We start from the raw sequence: 27,822 nt of genomic DNA on the forward strand, positions 1-27,822 counted from the left end.
GAATCTCATATTGATTTAAGAGTCTTGTTTATCCTACCTACTGTTTCTGTAAAGCGCTCTGATATCTGCAAAGATCTTGTTCGCGCTATATAAAACTTTAAAAATAAATAAATAAATACAAAAAAGAGAATTGGCTCTCACCCTGGCTTCCATATTTGCCCTTAATGACAACCAGGAGCAACTTCTAAAAAGGGCCATTACTGATGTTTAGACATCCCCAGATCAGACTGTTTTGATTGGGGCTGATCTCAACTGAGTGATGAGTAAAGACATCAACAGGTCAGGGCATCACTATTGCCAATCAGGAGCCCTTTCACATTAAGGAGTAAGCTGGCTCCAAAATGTGGGTTTGAGCGATCTGTAAAACCCAGATCTCAGCAGCTGAGTTTGAACCTAGGAAACGATCCAATCATGCCCCTGTGATTTTCATATTGCAGGTGAACACTTTGCATCAGGTCTCTCGCCCATGGTGCCTGAGAGAAAGTTTGCCTCATAGCCCAGACATTATGGTTTACATTACGCAGACGATTGCTGACTAGCAGTTAACGACACAGATAACACTTACATATCCACCCTATGAGAGACACTAAGAAGGAGGAGAGCTCATTGCCATCGCTGCAGCCAAAAATAAACTACGCAAGGGGAAAAGTATGGAACTGGTGGGGAGACTGGAGACTATCCATAAAAGTACAGTGGCCCCAAGGATCTGGTGACAGCTGCAGACTGCAAACCAGCAGCTCCGCAGCTTAGATTTAGATAGGGCAGAATATGTGGTGCTCTGCTTGCAGCACTCCTATGTGGGGGGTGGGGATAAATGTGGCAGATTATTGGCCAATAAGTTAGGAGCTAAAGGGCAGGCTGAGAGAGTAGAGGCCACCCTTCAGCTGGACGGTACTACAATTACAGGGGATGTAGCTATAGCCTCCGCCTTTAGGTATTTCTAATGTTGCTGTATGAGGCACAGGGCCTACAACCTGCTGATTCCTGGGCCTATCTTCAGGGTACACACGCACACCCCTACTGACACCCTAACAGGCGGACTCCCTCGATCAGCCCATTCGTATAGATGAAATCATAGCGGCCACTGCGTGCCTGAAAGTTCAAATATCCCAGGGCCCAGATGGCTTTCCTGCTCAGTTTATAAAAGGTTCTGCAAGTCACTCGCTCCTACCTTAACTGCACTCTCCTGCCCTCCAGCTCGAGGCTTCTATTACTGTTATACCCAAACCTAGGAAAGACAGGCAACTGTGTGGCACTTATCACTCCATCTCACTTATAAATGTTGATGCCATAATGTTGACCAGCATTTTAGTAGCGGAGTGAGGGTCCCATATGTCAGGCCTAGTGGATCCTGCCCAGTCAGGCTTTGCTCCCCATCACCACTGTGCAAAGAACACTAAGCTAATTCTCCACTTGGTGGACAAAGCTAAGCGCTCAAGGAGGGAAATAATGCCTCTTGCCATAGACGCTGAAAAATCGTTTGATCGGATGCATTGGCCATATTTATATGCGACGCTGACCCATTTTGGCAAAAGGGACAAACAACTACCATAATACTAGAGCAACAGTGCTCATCAATGGAGTGGCATCTGCCCCCTTTCCAATTGGTAGGAAACGAGATAGAGCCCCAGTTATTTGCTCTCGATTTGGAACAGTTGGCAAAGAGGGTGCGCAATGACCCACGTATTTCTGCTGTGAGGTTTGGGGAGCATACCATTAGCTTCTATGCAGATGAGGTGCTCGAGGACCCGCTTGGCCCTGCCGGCCTTCCAGAAGGAGCGGAGACAGTTTGGAAAGGTCTCGAGCTTCTGCATCAACCGTCAGAAATCGCCAGCTCTGAACCTCTAGGGCACACTGGCATGGACACATTTTGACACAGCTTCCTCGCTTTCCAGCATACATTATCCTGGGTGTTTCCCACCCTGATTATTCCTTTTAGATTTCAGAGGAGGTGGCACTTTGGGCTGGCATTTGGAGCAGCGTTCCAAGCCATTCTCGCACACTGGGAGACAAACTCCTGACACACATAACGTGGCTCCATAGGATATGGCGTATACTGTGTATGGAACAACTGACTCATCAGCTTAAGGGCTGCTAGACACCTATCGAGAACTGTGGCAACCATACATAGCGCTGCGCTCTGCTGAATATTATGAACAGACATGCCCTATAGATCTATGCTTGCTGCGACCGACGGCGCAAACTGACAAGGCACAACTGAGGTGGGAAGAAACACATGGGCAGGACAAGAGAGGGTCTTTATGCCTAAAAGCACTATGTCGGAGTGAGTACAGAGGGGAGGGATGGGGGAAACGGTGGGGTAATGTTTTGGTTATCTTGCAACTCTGTTTCTTCTGAGCAGCACACCAAGCATGTGGCTGGCTGTGTACAGTATTTATGTATTATTTTGCATTGTAATATCGAAATAAAATAAAAAATTTGAAACAAAGATGGCTAATCCCCAGACAAAGGGCAACATTTCAGGAACCAATATTGCAGTCATGGTTACTCCAGACAGGAAACATTAAGAGCATATGTTGTATACGTACCCTTCCCTACCACAAAGCAAGCTAAAATCTGTGGTAACTAGAAGGTAGCTTGAAAAAGAGGAGTCATGCCAACTCCGAGCAGCAGAAACGTAGTCCAAGATGTGCCCAATATTTCGAGACATGGCAACTAATTTAGCCTGAAGAGACTAGATTTACCTTCGATACAAGATCAGCCCAAAGCTCTTGTTTGTTACCGCAATTAACCCTATTGTCAAAGGTGTTAGCTTGCAGTCATCTATGCTTCAAACCATCACTGCACTCTGTCCAAATAGACAATCAACTAAAAATAAGGATTTTTCAAAAGTAGCACTGATAGAACAAATTACTTACCTTTTGTAATGGTCTTTATGGTATAGGCTAGCCACAGATGCCTCACCTTCTGAATATTCCCCAGGCTTCAGACTTGTTCCAGTTTCAGCAGTACTTTTGAGTGCCGGGAGGTGGCGCCTTGCGGCTTCGCAAAGGACATGCAGTACATATATAGGTGCCACTCCTGTGCATGGACGTCACTTGCTTTGGAGACTATTTGTGCCCCCAGATGCAGACTGGGAGACAGTGTGCAGATTTCTAGACTAGGGATCTTAATAAAGGCTAGAGTTCAAACACAATCGGGAGGATGGGAGGGCAGTGAAGCATCTAAAGCTATATAGAATCTTTACCAGAAATAGCATTACTTAAGGTAAGTAACTTGTTCTTATGATAGTGATTAGCAGCACATTCCTCACCTTCTGAATAGCTACTAAAGCAGTACTATTAGAGGTGGGTCTGTGAAAGAACTCAAACCATAAAGTCTTACAGGAACGAGTGGACAAAATGCTCCTCTCAGCAAAGCGAACTGTCCAGACAATAGTGCTTGATGAACATGAAGGGTCACCAAAGTAGATGTCTGGCAGACGTCTAGGACAGGGACTCTGAATGCTAACAGTGAAAGCAGCTTTGGCCCTGGCAGAATGAGCATGCAGTCCTTCCAGAAGCTACTTTTTGTCTAATGTGCAGCAGATTTTAATGAAGAGCACAACCATTGAGAGACTATTCTCTTCTACACTGCCTTACCATTTTTCCACTCCAGAGAATTACACAAACAGCTGATCATACACCCAGTGTTCTTTGATATGGTCTTTGTAGAAGCTCAGAGATCTTTTGGGGTCCAATCAATGGAGTCTCTCATTCTCAGAAGGCTGAGGGACACCAGCAGCGTGATGGTTTGACCGGCATGGAACAGCGTCACAACTTTCAGCAGGAAGGATGCCAGAGTTCGCAGACCCGGGTTGCTTGGAAAGAAGGTAGTAGATGGAGGACTGACAGAGCTTGAAGCTCCCTCAGTCGCCATGCCGAGGGGATGAGGATAAATTTATGAATTGTAAGCCATAAGGGACAGCTGTGAAGCTGCTCAAATGGAGTGCATATCAGAAACGCCAGGACCAGATTAATGTCCCACAAGGGCATCACTAAATGAGAATGGGGAAAAGTATGTTGTAGACCTTCTAAACACCACATTACAACCGATGAATCAACCAGTGTGGGCTAATCTGGCAATTGAAGTGCCAGAAAAATAACCCTACACTGCGCCCAAAGCCTTGCCAGGCAAGAGACAGAACAAAGAGCAGAACAGATAACTTGGCCTGGAGAGGGTCAATCTGCATTGTGCCGCAAACAGCCATAAATGTATCCCAACAACCGGCATATATTCAGTTTTCATTGAGAGACACATGGGTGCCAAGATTACATCAAATACACTTGGAGGAAGGTTAAAGGTGTTCAGCTGTCGCAGCAGCTCAATCTTCAAGCATAATAGTGAAGATTGTGAAGGCCCCGGTGCAGAACTCTGCCCTTTTGCTGTGACAGCAGACCCTCCCAGAGGGGTAACCTGATTAAAAGACATTTGGTCAAGCCCAGGAGGTCTGGAAACTACATCATCCATGCCCAATCAGAGCCACTAGGATGAGTAGGCCCAGCCTGTCGATTTTCTTGAGAACTCAGGGCAAGAGTGGTATAATCAGAAAGGTACACAGGAGTCCCAAGTTCCACTCGATGCGAAACGCATCTCTGAACGTGACGCACCTTGGGAACTCCAACGCACAGATGTGTTGACATTGTGCATTCTCAGTAATGGCAAGCAGACAGAGCCATGGCTCTCCCCGTGAGACATTGCGCCACCCCGACGTGTAACTGGCAGAGGCTTCCAATCTCCACCTCTCCCAAATGGCTGCCCCAAACCAAAAGTGATGCATCAGTCACCATACTCCGTTCTGGGTCGGGGAAGGGAGAAGGGCCTGCTGCTTACACAATCGCTGTCCAGCAACAACCACTGCAGCTCTTTTGCAGTCTCCTTCGAAACCTAAACATGGTAAGAGGTCCTAATGATGGTGGGTTCTCAGGGATTTCAGATCCCACTGCAGAGCATGCATATGCCACCCGGCATGTCTGACCAGCAGAATGGAGGAAACCAGCAGCGCCAGAGACAATCTCACTGAAATCCAGACCCAAGGCTGAAAGATCGGGATCATAGCCTTAAAGTCATTGACTCTTTCCATCAGGAAAGGCACAACCAAACCATGATGGTTCTGATGAAGGGTAAAGTCAGAGGAGGAGTAAAGTGCAACTTCGGCACGTTGATAGTGAAACCTAAAGAAGACAGGAGGTTTGTGATAATCTAGAGGTGGCCGACTACTGCCTGGAGCAAGCCCGCCTATATTACCCAGTCATCGAGAAAGGGGAAGAATGGCACCCCAGACCTTCAAAGATGAGCAGTCACCATCATGTTCGTTAACACCCAATGGCCATTGGTGAGAACAAAGCAGAGCACAGCAAACTGCAAATGCTCCGGTCCCACCATGAACCACAGGTAATGCTGATGGGCACAAAGACGGGAATATGAAAATAGGCTTCCCGCAGATCCATCGCCTACATCCAGACTCCAGGATAGAAGGCAGACACGACCTAGGTCAGAGTGAACATTTTGAACTTCTCCTTTAGGAGGAAGACATTGAGGGGGCGCAAACCCAATATAGGCCGAAGACCTCAGTCCTTTTTAGGCACTAGAAAGTAGCGAGAATAACAAACATGCCATACTTCTGGCACCAGTTTCTTCTCAATAGCCCCTTTGGCCAAAAAGGCTTGCAATTCCTGCTGCAAAATGGAGAGATGGTCCTTGGTCTGTTGTAGGAGGGACGGTGGACGGTGCAGCTGGGTGGAATGAACTGGAGTGCATATTCCCTGCAAATTATCTGTAGGACCCACATGTTCGAAGTGATCTCATGCCTTTCCAGAAAGCATTATTAGCGTTCGTCTCCTACCGGGTGGCCGTGCTACAACAAAGGTTATCCTAAAGAGGCCTAGTAGATGTTGTGGGGGGTGGTAGAATGGGCAGCATGCAGACATTGGCCGCGTGGGCAGATGGCAACTGGGCCGCAAAATTGCTGGGTCCCCTGAGGGGGTTGAACAGGCTGGAGGCAAGGGGTGCCTTGTCCAAAACTGGGAAAGGAGCGCTGAAACTGGTACGGTTGGTGTGGAGTGGCAGAGGCCCTGGTCCCGTTTTGACACTCAAGGGCGGAGTCAGCCTGATCCCCGGACAAGCGCGTAGCATCGAAGGACATGTCCATTAGTGAGGACTAGATGTCGCTAGAGACCCCGGTAGATCGCATGCACGCATGGCAGTGAATGGCAAAACTGGTACCGATAGTTTGCCCGATGGAATCAGTGGAGTTAGAGCCACAACGAATTGTGAACTTGGCCGCATCACAACCATCTATAATTGTCTGGGCCATGACAGGGCATAGGTAGTCATGAACAGCTGGGAGGACTTGAGCGCCCGTATTCCAAAGGGAATTGGAGAAATCTCCCAATAAGCAGCTGGCGCTGACAGAGCAGAAAGCTATAATGGTGTAAGAAAAGACCCTCTTGCCAAATCTTTCCACACTTTAGACTTTTAGTCAGGAGGAGTGGAGGGAAACCTGTTTGAATTAGACCAACCGTGGAGGCCTGAACAGCAAGGCTATCTAGTGAAGGATGCTGGGAGAGAAAAGCAGGGTCACTTTGAGCAGGAGGAGGCACATGGGAACTTGGCTGACAGGAGCCCCAGAGCAAAGGTTGGCCCAAGCCCTTAATAAGTTGCCCATCAATGCCTTGTTAAATGGCAGGAGAGGCTCATAAGAAGTCTGTCCAGGTTGTAGGACCTCCGTCAAAATATTTGTGGGGAGGTGGAGGGCAAAAACTTTAGCCACCCTATGCATAACCAGAGCGCAGGAAGTGGAATTTTGTGTTGAGGGTCGAGGAGGAGGAAATAGGGTCGTCTCTGGAGAGATGTTGAGGCCACTTGCCTCCTGCAAGTCTTCATATCAATTGTCATTGGTTTAGAGCTGAGCAAACTAATCACCCTAGCCAGTTCAAGATTGGTGGCAAAAAGGAAGTGCAAGATGGGCTGCCTCCCTTGAGGAAAAGGAACGTCCAACAGAGGAAGTGGCACCTTGGTTGGATTTGGGACCAGCGCAGAATCTCTGTTGGACTGAACGAGTGGTTCCTCCTCCTCCAGCACCAACTGAGTCAGCAAGGGTATCAAAGAACCTAGGGCCAGCACAGGTCATGGGCTGGAAGCAAAGCCAGAGGTATGACTGGTTCAGAGAGTCAATCTGGGACCAAGGGCGACGCACCAGTGGTATCCCAGATGTAGGACCTCACAGCTCCTTGGGTCCCGAAGGGGCACCAGAGGAAGTCGGAAAGGATCTAAAGAGATGTAGCACTGTTGTACAAACTCTTCAAGCTGATGTCGTGTGGCATTTGCCAAGGACACTTGGCTTGTGCGACAACAAGTTGCAGGATCAGCTCCTCAGTCAAGTGACTTCAGGAGCGAGATAGAGAAGAGTGGTGCTGCCCCATGCCTGCTCAGACGAATGAGGGTGGCACAACAGAGCGGAATCCCACTTCAAGATTAAGTCTTCCCTTTTAGATCTACCCCAAGATTTGGAGCATGACAAATACCAGCCTCCAGGAAAACTTTGGATGTGAATCGCAAATTGTAGCAGCCTATACCACACAACGAATACTGATATGTAGGTTTCTAATCACACACGGATGGAGTTTTTCACTGAATAATGGTTGAGATGTATCATGTTTGATTGATGTCTCCATCATTATATTCGCTTGGGTTTTTGGAGGGCTTCGTCTTTTTCCTCTTTTACTCGTCACTAGATTTCCACATTTGTGTTTTGACTCTAAACTGCTGTGATTGACAACAGTTTTCTGTTTGAGTTGGAACACTGATTTCATTTATTATGAATTTCTAGCCCTGAGGAAGTCTGTGGTCAACGCCACAAAAGACGAAACACATGTTGGCGGCTAGGACTGTGTTTGGGGAAATTTTATGAAATAAAAGAAAAATAAGACCTTCTCGACTGTGATTTGTTAAGGACTATATTTGATGATGAAACAAGCTCAGGATATATCTCCCTTTTGAGACAATCAGGGAAGTGTCGAGGGATAGCTTCAGCACTCCACTATCCTTCCCACATTTTAGTTTAGACAGCCTTTTTAAAATTATTAACCCAAACATTTGCTATAGTTTTAGACCAGCAAGAACAAAAACACATCAGCCTCTGAACACTAAAAAAATAAAATAGTTGCAAGACTAGCCTTTATTTCTAGGTATATTGCTCACCAAACTCTATAAAAAGGAAAATGTCTTGATCTGGGCTACTCTAAGAAGTGACAATGGAGTTTTTACTCTTGCCAATCAGATATATAGTCATCCAGGGGACAGGGTTGCACTTTGCTCTGGCAAATACTCAAAGATGTACATTATAATTTTCAGCTCCACACATCAATACAATGGATTTACTAGACCGATCTCTTTTCCCAATGTATCTCTTCTTCTACTATGCTTCACCTGTACAATTATGTGATGTCCACGTCTAATTTTACACTGAATGGTTTTCATTAATCCTCAAAGATCTATTGGACGCGGTCATTATAACCAGAGCCACCCAGGCATAGCTCCACAATCCAGAGCTATGGATGGATCATATTTAACAAATATAGCCTTGCAATGTCCTCTGCTTTACAAGCTATGTTGTCACCATACCACTATGTATCCAAACTCAATGCCGGAACACCTAGAAGCAAGGAAGCTGTGCAGTGTGTACCACATTCAAAATAAAACATACCAAACCAAACAAGATGCACAATTCTGACATACCAAAAGGATTGTAAAAGCAGAAAAGCTGCCCCATACCAATGCAGAGTGAAGTAACAGAAGAACAGTGACTGTACCTGGCATACTCCTGTGGGTAAGGTGAAGAATACCAGGTCTGGATTTCATAAATCCCAAACTCAATCATGGAAGGAAACCGCCCATGGGCATCAACAACACGTTTGCATCCAATTTTCTGCATAACACAAAACAAAAAATGTGGTTACTCAAATCAAATAAATGAACAATGTAAACTTGATACTAACGTACAAAGACTTACATGACAAGAGGCACTGGCTTAAAAGCAGGTAAACTACTATCAATCGAGAATGACCGAGGTACTAACAATCATAACGCAACCTGTACCTTTAGAATCTGTTATCTGGGTACTGTGCGAGAGTTTATGGAGCAAATACTTAATGTTTTGAAGCTAATGTCTTCAAAGTGAGTATCTCAATTAAATGGCTGAGGTTGATAAATTGTTATCTTGAAGCTTTATTTACTAACGCAGAGGCACATTCCAGTTTTAACAAGTATTAACAAAAAAGTGTATGGCATAAAAGCACAAGCTACTTACCTTCGGTAACGATATAGATGTAAGAAACAATAGTTCGTGATAGATTCCTTACCGTAGAACTACCCCCAGGCGTCAGACTGGATCTGGAAAGTTTGTTCGCAGTACCTCTGTGTGTCGGAAGGTGGCATCAGTCTGCTCCGCGTCCGTTGTTTCGTCACCGGGATGACGTTGCGGCAGGTACTTAGAAGTCGCCTGCGCGCGACGTCAGTTCTGTACACGACTTTCCACGCCCGGATGCAGAGCCATGCAAGAAACGGACCACTGGTGCAATGAAACTAGGATCCTGAACGGGATGACCTTAAATCTAGAAATCAGTTCCCAGAACGGGGAGGATGGGTTGGGCGGTAAGGAGTCCATCACTAACTAATGTTTCTTACAGATATAGCGTTACCAAAGGTAAGTAACTTGTACATCTGAAAGAAACACATTTGTGATAGATTCCTTACCGTAGAATAGATACCCCAGCAATACCAACCCCGGTGGTGGGTCTGCGAACTAAGATCACACCAGAAAGTCCTGCAGAACAGAACGGCCAAAGATGCAGTCTCTCCGGAGTTGACTGTCCAGGCAATAGTGCTTGGTAAACTTGTGCAGCGAGGCCCACATAGCTGCCTGACCGATGTCCTGCAAGGGAACTCCCCGTCCCAAAGCAGTAGTGGCAGCCATCGACCTTATAGAATGGTCGCGGAGCCCCACTGGAGGCTCCTTCCTAGAGAGAAAAGTATGCTTTGATGCACGGAACAACCCAGTGGGAGAAGGTCTGCTTGTGCACGGCCCGACCTTTCTTGGCGCCAACGTAGCCCACAAAGAGCTGATCATCTACCTGGAACTATTGTGTGCGGTTCAGATAGAATGAGAGCGCACATTTTGGGTCCAGACGGTGGAGTCTCTCTTGCTCTTTTGAGGGATGCAGAGGCGGAAAGAAGGTGGGCAAAGAGATGGTTTGCCTGATGTGAAAGGCAGTGACAACTTGTGGCAGAAAAGATGGACGTGTTCTTAAGACAACATTGTCCGGATGGACAGAAAGAAAAGGAGGTTTAGAAGAAAGAGCCTGGAGGTCACTCACTCTGGCAGAGGTTATGGCAACCAGGAAAGCAGTCTTTAAAGTGAGAAGACTAAGAACAGTTGTGAAGTGGCTCAAAAGGAGCACACATCAGATAGGTCAGAACAAGATTCAAGTCCCACTGAGGCATCACGAAAGGGAACATGTGGGTAATGCCTGTCAAGAATCTATTTACAACAGGGGACTTGAAAAGAGAAGGCTGATCAGGAAGCCTTAAAAAGGCTGAGATGGCCGAAAGATAGCCCCCTTGATAGTGCCCAGAGCAGAGCCCTGCTGGGCCAAAGAAAGAAGGAACAGAAGAACCTCCGAAAGAGGGGCAGAAAGAGGGGCAGAAAGAGGATCCACAGCCTTTGCTGTGCACCATGCCACAAATTTGTTCCACCAGCTGGCGTATACCATTTTAGTGGAGGGATGCCTGGCCGCCAAGATTACATCACAGACTTCGGCAGGGAGGTCGAAAGCTGTCAACTATCGCCGCTCAATCTCCACGCATGGAGGTGGAGGCTAGACCGGTCCGGGTGGAGGACCGTCCCCTGATGCTGCGACAGAAGATCCTCCTGAAGAGTCAGTCGGATCGGGGGATCGATTGCCATGCTGAGTAGCTCGGGATACCAGTATCTTCGGGCCCAATCCAGAGCCACAAGGATGATTTGGGCCCGGTTGCGCCTGATCTTCAGCACTCTGGGCAGAAGTGGTATAGGCGGAAAGGCGTACAACAGACCGCAACTCCACTCGTGACGGCGTCGCCGAGCGAGTGCCACCTTGGAAATTCCCACCCGCAGAACTGCTGACATTGCGCGTTCTCTTCGGTGTCTAATAGATCTAACAAAGACTCTCTCCACTGCTGAAAAAGACCTTGCACCACGTCCGGGTGCAGATGCTATTCGTGATCCGTCATGCACCGACGGCTGAGTTTGTCCGCCCTGGCGTTCAGAAAACCTGCCAGGTGTTGAACCACCAAGGAAATGCCCTGATGTTCCAGCCATGTCCAGAGGCACAGAACCTCCTGACATAGGGTCCACGACACCCCCCACCCCCCCCCCCCCCCCCCCCCCCCCCCCCCCCTCCCCCCCCCCCCTCCCCCCCCCCCCCCCCCCCTGTTTGTTGCAGTACCACATGGCGGTGGTGTTGTCCGTGAACACCGGCACCACACTTCCCTGGACAGAGGGAAGGAATGCCTTCAGTGCAAGTCTGATCGCCCAAAGCTCCAAAAGGTTGATGTGGAGCCCGGACACTGCCGGGGACCAGAGTCCTCTGATCGCCGCCTCTCCCATGTGGCCACCCCATCCCACGAGGGACGCACCCCTCCCCACTGTGTGCTCTGGTTGGGGAAGGGAGAGGGATCTGTCATTGACCCAAACGCGATTTGTGAGCCACCACTGCAATGGTCGTGCAGTGCACTCCGAGATCTGGATGTGATCTGACAGGTGGCCCTGATGCTGTGCCCACTGGGACTTCAGGTCCCACTGCAGAGCCCGCATATGCCATCTGGCATAATCTACCAGCAGGATATAGGAGGCCATCAAGCCCGGCAGCCGGAGGGTCAACCGAACTGAAACCCAGGATAGAGGTTGAAAGATCGGAACCATAGCCTGTATTTTCCTGACTTGCTGCTTAGGAAGATAAACCTGAAACTGTGTCGAGTCCAGAACCGCCCCGATGAAAGTGCGCTTCTGGGAGGGAATAGGTGCATCTTCGGCACGTTGATGGAGAACACCAGCAAATGCATGTCGGCCGGCCGTAATCTGGAGTGGGAGGCGACTGTGTGGGGCAAGCCCACCTTCAAAAACCAGTTGTTGAGATAGGAGAAGACTGAAACCCCTGGTCTGCGCAGATGGGCTGCGACCACCGCCATCACTTTCGTGAACACCCGAGGGGCACTGGTAAGACCAAAGGGGAGCACGGTGAACTGAAAATGCTCGTGGCCTACCGTGAACCGCAGGTAACGCCGGTGGGCCACCAGGATGAGAATGTGGAAATATGCGTCCTGCAAGTCTAACACTACCATCCACTCTCCAGGGTCGAGAGCAGATAAGACCTGAGCTAGCGTTAACATCTTGAACTTCTCCTTCCGGAGGAAGCTGTTGACGTTCCTGAGGTCCAAGAAAGGACGCAGGCCCTTGTCCTTCTTGAGTACCAGAAAGTAGTGGGAAAAGCAACCACGACCTACTTCAGGCACAGGAACACTTGATGGCCCCCTTGACCAAGAGGGCCGTAACTTCCTCTTGTACAAGTTGCAGATGATCCCCAGACATGTGGTGGTACTGGGGTGGCATGGCTGGGGGGGTAGTCTCGAAGGGGAGGGAGTAGCCCCTTCGGACAATTTGCATCATCCACCTGTCCGAAGTGATGATGCGCCAGTGGGGGAGGTGATGGCGAATCCTGCTGCCCACTGGCGTCTGATGGGCCTGAAAGCTCGGACTAGGAAGGCTTTGAGGCGGATGCTGCGGGGTGGAGGTGGACTGACCCGCTCGCTGGTCCCCTGTTCCGCCACGGCAGGGCCCACGTCAGCGGCCGCCTCTATGTTGGTTCTGTGGCTTGTGGCGGACCGAACATGTTGGGGCGCCGCTTCCATGGCCACGAAAGGGATGAAAAGCGAAGTGGCTGTGCACGTGGTGGAAAGGCCCAAGGACTTGGTCGTAGCAAGGGAGTCCTTAAAGCGACCCAGCGAATGATCTGCTTTGTCGCCTAAAAGATGCCAGCCATCAAAGGGCATGTCCATAAGGGTGTTTTGGACATCCCCCAAAAAGCCAGTAGACCACAGCCAGGCGTGGCGGCGGAGCGCCACAGTCTCGGAAATTGCTCTGCCTAGTGAGTGTCCAGTCCACATCGTATGGTGAACTTGACTGCATCCCTCCCCTCAGCAACAGCCTGGGAGAGCACTGTCCAGGCCTCCTCCGGACACGGAGGCAGCACTCGTGCAACCGTATCCCACACAGAGTGGGAATAACGTCCCAAGAGGCATGCGGTGTTCACCGACCGCAGCGCTAAGCTGGCAGATGAAAACAGTTTACCAAACTGCTCAGCTTCTTGGATTCCCTATCTGGAGGGGTGGTAGGGAACCCGCTATGGGGAGTAGAGGCCTGGATAAACAGATTCTCGGGGTGGGGTGGGTAGAAAGAAAAGCAGGGTCGCCTGAGCCAGGCGGTGCACGTGGCCATGTTCCTATCCACAGGAGCCCCTGTGGTGGGCATGGACCAAGTGCTCATAAGAACGTCAGTTAGTGCTTCATTGAACGGCAGCCGAGGCTCCGAAGAGCATACTGCCGGCTGGAGCACCTCAGTGAGGTTAGTCCTCATGGCCACCGTAGGGAGTTCGAGGTCAAGAGCCTCGGCTGCCCTAAGCAAAACCACACTATAGGTCGCTCCCTCCTCCGAAGCCACAGAAGGAGGAGACAGGAAGCCAAGGTCAAGCGATTGGTCATGACCACTGCCATCCCCTAAAGCCTCTGTCCAGTCCTGATTCAACTCACACTGCTGTGTGAGAGGGTCCTCAAACCCCTCCTCCATGGCCTGAGGAACAGGTTGAAAAGATGGAAGCTGAACATAGGGATAGAAATCCCCATCGGATTCGCAATCGGCTTCGAACGAAGCCAGACCAGCGCCATGTTCAGTTCGGGGTTGAAACCTGGGAAGACGTCACAGGCAGTACCGGGAGAGACGACGCCGGTGGAGGAGTCGTGAGGCCAACCGGCGTTGACCAGGATCCAGGCCTGGATCCAAGAGGGTCCTACAATGCCAGGACTGAAGTCGCTGGCGGTGCTGGGGCCGAAGCCGCTGGCAGCACAGGCCAAGGACCCCCAGTCAGGTCCGTGGGGCCTGAAGGCGCACCAGTGGGGGCAGACAGCCCAAGAAGGGCAGCCACGGCTGCAAGAAAGTTTTTCACCTGGCCTGGAGTCGCTCCCCAACCCGGAAAGGGTCGACTGCAGAGGCTCCGCCTGAACTGCGGGAGTGGTACCGTCCGCATCCTCAGCCGCGTGACCGGCGAGGGGAAGTCTGAGACTTCTTTTTCGAGTGCCTCGACGTACACGACCCAGAGTGTGATGACTTGGAACCCAAAGAATGGTAATGGCGGCTCCGCAACCGGTCCCTCTACTTCCTCCTCGACCGAGGCCTGGTACGGCACAGAGCCGACTGCCGGGCTTCTAGCAACTTTCGGGACTGCTTCGGCGCCATGGCCCGACAGTCGGAGCACGACCAGGGGTCATGGTCGGGCTCCAGGCAGTAGAGACACACGTCGTGGGGGTCAGTCCCTGACATCAAGCAGTGACAGGCTCCGCAGGACTTAAAACCGGGCATCCCTACTCAGCACCCTACTCAGCACCAGGAGTCAATAGACTCAAAAAATGGTGACAAAAAAATCTGAAAAAGTGACTGGGGGTACTTGCTCTTCCCAGATCTGTGCTTGCTGGCGTGGAAAAAGAAAAAACTGACGTCAGCGCGCGACGGCGGCGTCTAAGTACCTGGAACGTCATCCCTGCGACCACAACGCAGACGATGGACGCGAGCAGACCGACACCACCTTCCAACATGCAGGGGTACTGCTGACGAAAACTTTCCAGATCCAGTCTGATGCATGGGGGTAATTCTACAGTAAGGAATCACTAACGTGTTTCTTTCAGAAACTATTCGACAAAGTATAAGAATTTGCTAATGTGTGCTGAAGAAGGGTTTAATTTTAGTTCAAAGTATAGAGGTACTGTATACACAGGTGCACCCATTTTGAAAAGAGTATCTGTGGAAACTGGCATACTGCACAAAATAGGTTTAATAAGCATGCAATATCATATGTATCTGTAAATCTTCCACCTTAACACTTTGTTTCTCAGGGGCACCATTCCTTTCTCCTCATTTCTCATACATGAGAAAGCAAAATATTCTTTGAGCTCCAGGTTATCACTTCAGAAGAGGTTACAAAACAACAGGTTCTGCCTCAAAGGCGGCACATTCAGGTCATGTCACAAGCCAAAATGTTATGAACTGTTGATATTGGCTCACAATGGGTTGACCGAAGCCAACAACCGTGGTTTATAGTAAATTAAGTACAACCATAAGCTTTTCAATATAACTACAGCCAATGAAGAAGCAATGGGCAAATTATACTGCCAGACTGGCTAAGTTATGAAGCAAAGGAAATGCAAACTAGGTAGAATACTATGTGATTAAAAGCAAATTATGTACCAACATCTGAATTATCTAACCAATGTGACATGTTGACACATTAATACCAAAGGGATTAAACACTGTAGAAAAAAATGCAGTTCTATCCACATTTAGCAAATTCTATTCAAAATGGTATTAAACAACAATTAAATTCAGTCTTTTGTGAAAATACCAAAAACGTTTAAGTAAAATTAACCTTTTAAACAGAGTAAAATAATTGTGTAAAATATACACTATTTTGAACTCAACACAAACAAGCGAATGTGTACACACTTCTGGTAATGAAATGTGGGTACATACACTTTACTTCTAATTTTGCAGATAAGAGTGTCAAAGGAAGGTTCTCGGGATCAAATGTTTCCAAGTTTAGAGAATTGTAATTTGGAAGACCTCTTTACTGCCTTTTATTGACTGGAGAAATGCGTACGTACCCTTTACTTCGAATTTTTAGTCTAAAACTAGTTTTTGGGTTTGCCCTGCATGGCATTTCAGTAAGAAACTGCTCTCTAGAACTTTAAAGCACTTGTAGATTAAGGAATAGCTGAACAAAATCATTTAATGATTTCCCCCTTGTTTGGACACTATTTCAGGCTTCAGTTGCCTGTTGAAGTTTGAAGCTCTTCCACCATCCCTCAATTTATTACATTAACACAATCTGGGGAAAACTCATTGCTTTAACTGAATGGTCAACCACAGCAGTCAATACCTAAAAGGTGGCCAGTTACTCTTCTTTAATTGTCAGGCTTGGGTGTAGTTTTTTTTTAATTTATATTAACACTGTTTAATCGAATTGCATTAGAAATATTGTTTTGTTAACATCAGTCAAATACGCAGCAGGTGGTAGATTAAGTGCAAAACTATTTATTGGTCAACAAATCAAGTATGTCAATAGCTCTATTTAGAGCATCTGGCATGACATTGCCCTGAGCAAATCAAGTGTTTGTAGGGCTTTATTTGGACTGCGTTTTTGGTTATTGAAAGAAAAAAAAAAACTAGGTATCTGGATTGCCTAGTTTATATTGAAGTGAGATATGACCTTTGGCAGAAAGTGTGGGTTGATACTCAGGACTACCCAGTCCTTGTGTATTTGCAGGTATGGCTCCTGTATAATGAGTACTTGCAGCTGGCTCACACCCTTTTTTGTTTGAGTTTGTGACCGAATTCTTCGGTGTAGAGAGAGGCTGTTTGCCTCTTTCAGTGCAGACATCTCGACTGCCGGTGTTTCGGCAGTCACCTTCTAGGGCTTGTCTCAACTTCAGTTATCCTTAGAATGCCAGCGTTTAGAGGCTTGAACTCCTGCAGTCTTTTGGTGGATATCAATGATTTTGTTCGGCGAGGCACTCTTCCTTCTGCTATGTTGAGTTCTTCCCGTTGGAAATTTGATTTTGCTTCGATTATCCGTAATTTGCTTTCTTTTGATATTTGGAGAGTTTTTCAGCTACGCTTCCAGACCCAACAGTGGTAACAATAATTTAAAGAAGGCAAGAATGCACAGGTGCTGCCAGAGCGGAAGTCTACCGTGAGGGGAAGGTTGGGCTAGGTAATAATTGGTGAAAACCACTGACACCCAACAGAAAAAGAGAAAAGAGACTATAAAGAGGAGAGTTCCAGACACAACTACCATATGGCGGAATAATGCACAGCATGTAAATCCAGAAGAGATTCACACTGCAAAATGTGATTCTCCCTTGCCACTTAATTTCTGTAGACCTTCTCATAAGTCATTCACGCTGCATGTCGCACCATGCCGGTCACCACTTCTTTTGCTTAAGGGGAATGTAAGCTCAAATTCTCAGAAAAAAACGGTCAGGTTTTTATTTTTGTTACTTTAAATGTTGCTAGGGATTCATTCCTCAAGCGAAGGAAGGGCAGGGTCTCGCACAGGACCACATACAGAGTGAGAAGCTTATGAAGAAAGAGTGAGCAGGGCAGATGCAGCAGAAGAGATTAGCCATTTGTCCCCTCACAGATCAATTTTTTTTTTTAAAGGCACGTTGGTGAAGTGGGACGGGGACAGGGCAGAAGGAAATAGAGCTGGCAGCAGAGAATGCTCCATTTGTGGGTAATTGTAGCTTTAACCTGCAACAGGTGCATTCTGATTGGCACGCAAATTACAGAAACGTTCTGTCCACAATGCTAATTAGAATTGGTGTTTACCTTCTGTATCTAACACAGCATCGTGCATTTCTCCAGTCAATAAAAGGCAGTGAAGAGGTCTTACAAATTACAATTCTCTAAACTTGGAAACATTTGATCCCGAGAATTTATTTATTTTATTTATTTATTTTGGCAATTTTTAAAGCGCGCAAATACCCTTGGGTGTCTCGGCGCTGTAGATACAGAACTCTCATGGGGGGTGAGGGGTATGGAGGTTTAGGCAGGGAACAACCAGGTCTTTAGTTTCTTTCTAAAATTCAGAAGAGTCGGAGCACACTTGATGTGTAGAGGGAGCGTATTCCACAAAATGGCTGTTGCCACTGAGAAGCGTTTGTCGCCCCAGTTGGCCCTTCTTGTACGGGGGACCATGAGTAAATGTGCTGAGGATGACCGCAAGGTTCTTGTGTGTTCAAGCGGTCGGAAGGCTCTTCTTAAAAATAGGGGTCCATGATCATGGATAGCCTTGTATGCTATGCATAGAGCTTTAAATTTGATACGGCTCCTCACCGGTAGCCAGTGCAGCTGTCGGATGTAGGGGGAGACCGATGCAAACCTAGGGATGGATAGCAGTGTCCTTGCTGCTGCATTCTGCACTGTTTGCAGTTTATTGAGGACCTTTTGTTGTGCATTGAGAAACAGTGCGTTGCAGTAGTCAGTCTTGGAGAATACCAAAGTGCTGACCAGGGTTTTGCCTGCATGAGGAGGAAGGTATGGGATTAGTTTTTTTATCCTTTTTAGTGTGTGGAAGGAAGAGGAAACCACTGCATTAGCATGTTGCTGAAATGACAGCTTGTTGTCGAAGATAACGCCCAGGTTGCGTACCTTCGTTACAGGTTCTGGGGGTTGTCCCATCTGGTGGGGCCACCATTGTGGGGACCAGGTAGGTTGAAGCCTCCCGAATGTCATCACTTCTGTCTTATCAGAATTGAGTTTAAGACAGTTGGATGACATCCAGGAGCTTATTGCCATCATTCCCATTTGGAATCTTCCTTTGACACTCTTATCTGCAAAGTAAATCTTGATATCAGCCACCTCTGGTGCACGATCAGGTCTAAAACTATTTATTCCAACATTATGAATTCCATCTTCAAATCATTCAAAACAAGAAAGTGTAACACCCTATCCTTAACTTAAAAACCAGGACTTGACGAAAGTTGATTTTTATTTCAGAATGTAAAAATGTACTTTGATGGTATAGCCATATTCCTAATACCACTGGCAAACTGGTGATCCACACATATTGACTAATGGAGCAAAGTGAGGGAGGCAACTTTAAATATAATCAGCCTAGCATGATTGGTGCTCAGCATAGAAAAATAATCTTACTGGAAATATCAGGAAGAATCTGATTTCGAAAATTTGGATCACATATTGAAAATCCTCACCTCTCCTCCTAAAGAGAAATATCTATTCAACCGGCAAGGCATGACTGTCCATTTGGTGAGCATCTTCTTTGCAGTTAAAGAACTAACCATTCAAAATGATGAGTGACTAAACAATACAAAATGCCCAGCAAAAAAAGCACTTGCATGTAAAAGAGGCAGCTGTGCTCAGCATCAAATCACAGAAAATTAGAGCGACACACAACCAGCTGCTATCAGCACACTTACCTCCAACGACAACTCCCGAGCCTGCTTAAAGATCTCCAAATCTTCTGCAGTCACTATATCTTTGCATCCAGCCAGATTTAGTTCTGAATATTCCTGTTTGATGTTTATTTGGAATTCGGTATCTGTTATTTAAAAGCATCAAAAAGATTAGTTTCGGAATTCCACAAAAACAAACCCCACCCAAGCCAAAAATATCTTTAAAAAAAACAGACAGCAAAGACAGACACCAGCACCAAACCATAGAGAGACATACAAGTGGGATAAGAAAGGGATGCATGGATTGGTAAATGACCCAGAACATGAAGTAAATGAGACAGGGAAACCAGTGCAAGATGTGTGTGATTTTTAAAGCCAACGTGTTCAGAATGCAAAGGCATATTCTAGGTGAGATAGTGATGGAACACAGATCCACAAAATGAACCATAGGTTTAAAATGGTTGCCTTGGGGAGATTTATCTTATGTCCCGGGACCCAGAAAAAGTAATCTGGCATGAATTTCCTGTGAAAGGTGTGGGGTATATAGGCATATGTAAGAAAGGTGACAGATGCCAGAGAAGGGAGAAATGGGGCATCCAGCTACAAAGACTACAGTAGGCACAGGGATGTCTTTGGTGAAGCCAGTATGGGGAACGACTATTAAGGTGCCCCAAAGATTCTCATGTGAAGAAATATGCGAAGAATATGCCCATCAAATACGTTTGCACAGGGAATGCCCCAGGAAGAAACAGATGTAAGGTACAAACCACACAGACGCCTGAAGCTGAATCAGAAGTGCCTAGGAGGGGGGGGGATCTATAAAGGGGGGGGATCTATAAAGGGGGGGATCTATAAAGGGAGCATCTATAAAGACGCATCAGAACAGGTAGCACAGGGATACCTAGGAAGGGGTATATTTGATACAAACATTTAAAAGGAGGCATGCAGTTGGCAAATGCAACAAAAGGAAATTTATATATACAGCCAGGATCCATGAAGTCATGCAGGTGGCACAAGGAACGCTTAATTGTGGTCTCTGATGCAAGAGTCACATAAAGCATCTGGATGAAGGGTTCTCCTGGAGAAGTGTAGGGAAGGACAGGGGAAGAGAGTAGGTATCTAAGGGATTTGCCGGAAGGTATATATGTGAAGCCAGGATCTTCTGGAGGTTATATGTATGTAAAGCCTGGAGATGAAGGATGGTGCAGTAGTCATTGAAAATATATGCGTGAAAGAGGAATTCCTAGGAGATAGATACCTATAACTGGTAACACCTCCACATTCAAAGTAAACAGGTGAAACAAGTTATTGGGCTTTATTAGCATCCTCTACTTCGTGTTCACAGAAGTAAACATTGGACATTACAGGGATTTCAGAATGTTCAGGGTGCCATTTATATTTCCCCTTATGAGTTTCAAGGGTACAAGTTGATAATGTTTTGCACAGGAAACCCCTGTCTTCACAGGATTTTTGCACCCTGAAAAAATGCCTATACATTTGGGCTACACTATTGGCTCTTTGAGGCAATTCAAAACTCTAGAAGTGCCTCCGAAAAGAAGAATCCCTGGGTCTGCATCAAGATCCCTAATCACTAATGCAGCTCATAGCCAAGCTGACAAGATAATTTTGCAACGAATGCTCAATCCAAACATTGAACAATCTGAGCAATGAGCTATCTTCCAAAAAAACAAGCAAAGCTATTTTGCTGAGCCCAAAGCATGGAGTTACCCATACAGTCTAAATATATCTTCCAGTCTTATAGATCAGAATAACTCAGACAGAAGGCTGCCTAGGCAGAGATGTGTGTCCACTATTTACTACCGGATGTAGTATAATCCTTCAAGCTGCATATATTTGCGAATCCTCAAAAAGTAACACTTGAACCGCCAAACCTGTTTTTGTCACACATGCAAACAGCCTAGATTTGTACTTACTTACAACAGTGCAAAAGAGTGTGTAAGTAAACATCCATGTATATTTTTAATTCAAACTAAATTGATTTAGAATGGATGCTTCAATTCACATTGCAAAGGATGAACAAGCCTACTAGTCAACTGATTTGATGGTTGAGCAATTTGGATTGCAACGTGAGGAGTTTATCTATTGCCAGAAGCCACAAAACATTGACTTGGGTGGTTAGTCTTGACGTGAAGTTAAAGAAAGGGTGTCTTTGCATTTATTGTTGGCCGAGTGCAACATTGCACAAACTTGAATTAAACTGCAAAGACAGGCTTATTAAATGTTACAGAGGAACTTTGGAATAGTTATGAAGAATAAAACCCTAAACACCCATGGAGCTGGCTCACTTCCACAGAAAGATGGAGAGAATGCTCTCAAGCACGCTAACAGGGAGGTGTCCATCTAACAACTTCTCAGAAAAGTTACAAATCTAGTCAAGTACTTCATACAACAATGAACACTGATAGTATTGTAATCTAGGTGGCATGCTGCAGGGTTTACTTGATAGGCCAAATCACGGGAGGGGCCAACGATGGCTGTAGCACCATACTATTGAAGGTAGCAGCCTGGTACAACACAGTGGGTTGTCTGGTCGCCTACTCAGTGAACATGCATCTAATTAATCATAGCAGCTACAAAGCCATGTACGTGTGGAATATTCACTGTCTGATGAGTTCCTTTGCTTTCCTCATCCTGACACAAGCAGCAGGGGATCATCACATCCATTGAAAATGTACAGCGCAATGTTTAAGTCAGCAAGCAGCTTCAAAAAGTTGAACGTGGGACAAAACAGACCCTTGATGAAGTGACAAATCCTATGGTTCCTATTTCAACACCTAAAGTGGGTGCACTTTGACAATGGTATCAAAAAGAATGAAGCAATTGGGTCATGAACTGCAAAGCCAAACTCTCATGAACCCTACAGCACCACGTGGGAGTGCTTCATGTCTAAATTGTCTTTATTTCCCCACAGACAATCTCTGTTCTTAAATCTCCATTAAGGCCAAAGCAGCTCTGAGCTACTTGAAAAAAAAACAGTGGTAAGCTGCAGGGACGTTTTACTATAAATCTTCCGTTAGGTGGTAATAATCCTCTTGGATACCTTGATTAAGCAACAGAGGTCCGAGATAGCCCTTCGAAGCCACCATACTCAGTCAACAGGATCATCTTCCTCAAGAGTCTTTCAAGATTGGTTGCTAGTCGATGTAATCCCGTAATTATGTTGCTACATTAGATTCCTGGGTCCGGTTTCTGGTGAAGTAAGCTGGCAATTAAGATGGTTGCTAAATATTCTCTTTTTTTTGGGTCTTAACTGCCATCAATAATTTCATTGGTCTTTGTAGACACCTTACTTTCACTCTTCCTGCTACACTGGGTCACCTAATTTCTGCCTCCAGGGGATGCATGGGGCTAGGATAGAGTGCCAACTATCCCCATATTCCACCTAACTCTTCGAAGAACCTTTGCAGTCTTACATCAGTAGCAACCTGTGTCTTGTAGACATTTGATGGATGTCCTGCAAGGTGTGGGAGACAGGGCGTTGGGATTTGCCACAGATATTCATGATGCAGGAGCAGATACCCTTCCTAAAGCTACATGTCCTTAAACTGCAGCATCTGATGCTGATAGAGAGGGGGGAAATGGATAGAGAGGTGTAGACTGAGAGAAAGAAGAGTTATGAGGGTACACCCTAGACATACTTTTATAGATGCAAGAAGAATAAGTACTCAAAGTGAGAGAGGAGTTTGGGAATGGAAGAATGATCAGGCTGTTCAACTGTTATTCCTAGCTAAAACACTGGTTCTAAGTAAAAGTACATTCTGTACAAAGTTATCAGAAACACTACCCCTGGCACTTATGGCAAAGAGTCAACCACTGGCAACTGTGAGTTCGAGCAAATGGCTACGGTGCTCAGGTAAATACATTGCCTCTAGGATATTTCACCCCTAGAGTCAACTTTTCAAATTTTATGACTTTTAGAAAGTGGGTTGTGAGACAATGAATATTGTCAGCAAACAATTTTTATTCTGGACATGAGAAGCTATATATATATATATATATATATCTATATATATATCTATATATATCTATATCTATATATATCTATATATATCTATCTATCTATCTATCTATCTATATATATACCGTGATCAAGCAACAGTGGGTTGCGAAACGCGTAGGTGTTGTGCAATGAATGCTGCTTTCTGAAAATAAATGGTGAAACTTTGGGAAAACATATCCTTTGTTGAGTGCTGACTTGCGCTATCGGCTGATAGCTTTTGGAGAATATATATATACACACACACACATACATACACTGTTTAAATCAAAGGTTAAAGTAACGTTATAGTTAGGTGGATATATCAGTGGCATTAACGATTTGAACTAAAAAAAGAAAACTGAAATTCAACAGTTATAGTAAGCCGAGCTATACCTTGCATGCATGTTCTATGACATCTTTGATATCATCCAATGAGTGCATTAGTTTTATTTTATACCTTACATAGTGGCAGGCAACTGCCATATTACTTTTCCATCTAGTTTGTACAGCCTGTGTCCAGCTAATCGGTGTAAGTGCTTACAATACACATGTGCTCCTAAGACACAATAGGTGTCTGGAGGTATTGAACATATTATAAATCTTTGTACTGAAGAGTAATTGTGTGCGGATGACAGTTGGCAACTTTTGTACATTATGTTCCAGGCAGGTTTTTTGATGCTACAGAAAGTTTTAGCAGGGCAAAGATTCTATGTACTAAATACGAAGTATTGTAAGCAGCCTTGAGCTATAAGACAGAATTGTCTCAGCATGACAATATTTACTTAACATAGAAGACTGCGCACACCAGATGCTAACCTATGTACATGTGCTTGTTTTGCTTCAGAAGATGTCTATCTGTTAAGTTTTCACCGCAGTAGGACTTCGCACCTTTCGACCTTGGTTATTTTAGGTGACTAGTCTCTTTGGACAAGTTTTGTATAAAGTATACACTGCTCTTAGTAGATACTTTTAAATACTCTGGTTTATTTCTCATGAGAGTTTCACTGTCTGCAAACAGTGTGGTACAGAATAAACTATGTTCGTAGAGTAATTGTTAAAAGTACACATGATTCTACTCCTATCCACTTAATTTCTCAATGTAGATTCAATAACTGTCAGGGGTCTCATAAAGGTAAAGCCTTCTGTAGTTGGGCATTAGTTATGTAATAGGGCTTCAATATCTGGAGGAACTTTGTATATACCTGTACAGGGAAAAACTATTGAACACCATGTGCAGGATAGGTTACCCTTTCATCTGTGGTTCATAGTTACATGAACTCTGCTATCCATGATGTGTATGGTATAGGGTCAATTCTGCACATATCCCCCTACATATATCTATCTCTTTTATATGACCCAATCTTTAGCCTACATGCCTTCATCAATATTAACCTATGATACCTCCGTGGAAAGTTGTATATACGATTCCCTGGAAAGGCCTACAATGTTTGACTCCTTCCTTCCCTTCTCCTATATCCTATTTAAATGTTGCATATCTCTTGTAAATTATACTTATGTAGGTAGTACATGTAAACTATAATGTTCGACTCTTTCCTTCCTTTCCACCGCTCCTATACCTCATGAAAATGATGCATAGTCTGCTTGTAAATGATACTTATGCAACACATGTAAAACACTTTATTGCACAGCTTCCTCCCTCACACCTTTTGCTTTGCCTCCTATATTTGAAGTCCATGTAACGCACTCTGATGCCTTTGGGTCACGTTAGTACTATATAAAACTCAAAAATATATAAATAAATATAACACAAGCTTCCTTTACTTGTGTGGGGTTGCATGTATGATAGCATTACGGATGCTTCATATTATTCTGAGCTTGTTTACACTTACTTTTGCAACTGTAATGCTATATCCATTTATAGAGTAAGGTGTACAAAAGAAGCTTGGATGATGTTTTCAGTGATGCCAATAATGTCATAAAGTGACTGCTAACTATAACTAGTGAATCTGTATTTTTATTTTAGTTTAAAACGTTAATGTCCCTAACATTTACCTGACATTAGCCCAGCTATAATCAATGTTTAACACCTTTATATCACACCTTACTATAACGTTACTTTAACCTTTAGCTTTTTTCTGTGAATGTGTCTTTTTTTATGAAAGTAGTATTTTATTACCATACATAAAGCCAACATCTTGGCCTAAGGATCCTATGTTTTTTAAGGGGTTGCGGTGGGGGCAAGTGGCCTTCCCCAAGCAATATTAGGCCCTGGGACCTCATTTCCCCCCCCCCCCCCCCCAGGCCTTTTTTTTTTAATTAAAGGGGAGCTGTGTTGCTCTCCTTCCTGAGCCTTAAAAGGCCCTGGGGACCACATCCCCTAGGGGCCTTGATTGTTTAATTAAAGGAGAGGGGGGCCGCATGCACCCCTCCTGAGCCTGGCCTTTAAAAAAATAAAATTAAAGAGTGAGGGAGCAGTGGGACCCCCCACAACCGAGCATTATTAGGCTCTTGGGACCTCATCTCCCTCCCCTAGCCTTTATCTGACCCTGGGGACCCCATCTCCTGAGGCCTGCATTATTAACTCTCCTTAAGAATAAGCTGCTTTGAATTAAGCAAAAACAACCTGTTTTTGATTTAACACCATACGGGATTTATTCTCTTTTAGTAGAATTCTTTTTCTTTTTTGAGCACACTATTTTTCGTGCATGGAAAATACAAAATGCAAAATGCAACAAAATTTATATACAATATATACATACAAATTAATACACAATTTCATACACACTTGGCCATACAGTCATACACAAACCATTCAAACAACTGGAAATAAGAAAACAATAGGTCCACGTATCTGTAGATGATTGGATGGAAAATAATTCTTTTCGTGGTTTTGTAATTTCTTTAAGTCTGTTTTAGTCGTAGTTTTATCAAAGTCACTCATGTGACCACATTAATGCAAGGACTGTTCCAAAACACTAGTGGTAACCAGATACGGGACAAAACTGGTCGACGCGTTTCAAACCCCTTCACCTTGGTGGGGTTCTCCTCAGGACCGGATAGGTTCTTAATCTGATAATCAATTATCGCAAGCAGTGGCGGGCAGGTGAATTCCCAAAGTCGAATATAATTTGTATTTCCCCAAAGGAGTGATCACAGGGACCGCTGGCGAACAGCTTCTGACTCACTGTTCTATCCTTCTTTGCTCGGGAGCGGCCGCTCCTTTGCGATACAGGAACAAGGCATCCGTCCTTCTCGGTTGAAACGAATGATTCACAGGTGAACCACAAAACCATGAAAAGAATTATTTTCCATCCAATCATCTACCGATACGTGGACCTATTGTTTTCTTATTTCCAGTTGTTTGAATGGTTTGTGTATGACTGTATGGCCAAGTGTGTATGAAATTGTGTATTAATTTGTATGTATATATTGTATATACATTTTGTTGCATTTTGCATTTTGTATTTTCCATGCACGAAAAATAGTGTGCTCAAAAAAGAAAAAGAATTCTACTAAAAGAGAATAAATCCCGTATGGTGTTAAATCAAAAACAGGTTGTTTTTGCTTAATTCAAAGCAGCTTATTCTTAAGGATATTTTTTGGCAAATAGGTAGTTCCAGCATTGGCTTTTGTTTTGTTTGATAATATTGGTTGGACTCAGCCTCGCTGAGTAAGGAGTCAAGACCCTTTTTGATTCTTATGCATTATTAACTCAACAGGGCACCCATCATACACTTGCTGGGTACCACGGGGAAGCACCAGCGCCCCAGCCAGCTAATCGCATGCTGCGGGAGCCGGCATTGCTCTCGCCCGCACGAAGTATCAACTAATGCGGGCAGGGAAACCGATCAGAAGCCAGCTCCCAGCCGGCTGGAGCATTTTTAAAGCTGCTGCATGCTCTGAGCAGACTGTTTGCTCCTGCTTGGCGGGCGTTTCAAGAATGCTCCCGCCAAGCGAGAGGAAACAGATTTCCCTGCCAGCGCTAGTTTGGGTGGGAAAACTGTTGTCCTGGCAGAGGGCTCCCTGGAACATAGCTAGTAAATCAACCCTGAGGGTGGTCTTCCCTGGGCCTTTAGAGGCTAGGGAGAGGAGCTGCACAGTCCTCCTTTCCTTTATGATTGAAATCAGAGAAGGGGAGGGGGTTCCAGGGCCTCTAGAGGAAGGGGAGAGGCAAGTGCACAGCCTCATTGCCCTTATATGCAAATACCGGCCCAGGGGGTGTGCTCCCTGGGGCCTTTAATGGCTCGGGGAGGGGATGGGCTCCCTACAGCCTAGAATTAATGAATGTGGCCCCGGCTACCATTCTGTTTTTTTGGGGGGGGGGGGTTTAATCTTAATTTTTGCTGATTTGATTTTTGTTTTTGGCCCCAGGAGGCCAACAATAGCAGTTCAGGGTATTCCCTACCCTGCCCCCTTATATTACTTAAGGACAGAGGGATTAAATCCTGGAGACCTGTAATGGCGGCTGCCAGCAACATTTTTCTCATGTTGCTGGCAACCAATCTGAGCGCTCGCTCCAGCGGGAGTCTGATTCCTATCGGAGCGAGATGGTCAAGGGAATTAAAGCTCATTGGGTCGATCAG

General features: G+C 45.6%; 1 protein-coding gene across 3 annotated transcripts in view; it reads right to left on the bottom strand.

Moving 5' to 3' along the window:
• The window catches only part of KAT6B (lysine acetyltransferase 6B), a 491,853-nt gene that overhangs the window by 101,059 nt on the left and 362,972 nt on the right, over positions 1 to 27,822 (bottom strand). For all 3 annotated transcript variants that reach the window (XM_078642736.1, XM_078642737.1, XM_078642735.1), the window contains exons 8-9: positions 19,303 to 19,424; positions 8,814 to 8,929 (exon numbers count right to left, since the gene is read on the bottom strand). In XM_078642736.1, coding sequence (XP_078498862.1) covers positions 8,814 to 8,929; positions 19,303 to 19,424 — 238 coding nt within the window. The remainder of the gene's footprint in view (positions 1 to 8,813; positions 8,930 to 19,302; positions 19,425 to 27,822) is intronic.

This window comes from Lissotriton helveticus, chromosome 5_1 (assembly GCF_964261635.1).
Source record: "Lissotriton helveticus chromosome 5_1, aLisHel1.1, whole genome shotgun sequence".
Classification (NCBI taxonomy): domain Eukaryota; kingdom Metazoa; phylum Chordata; class Amphibia; order Caudata; family Salamandridae; genus Lissotriton; species Lissotriton helveticus.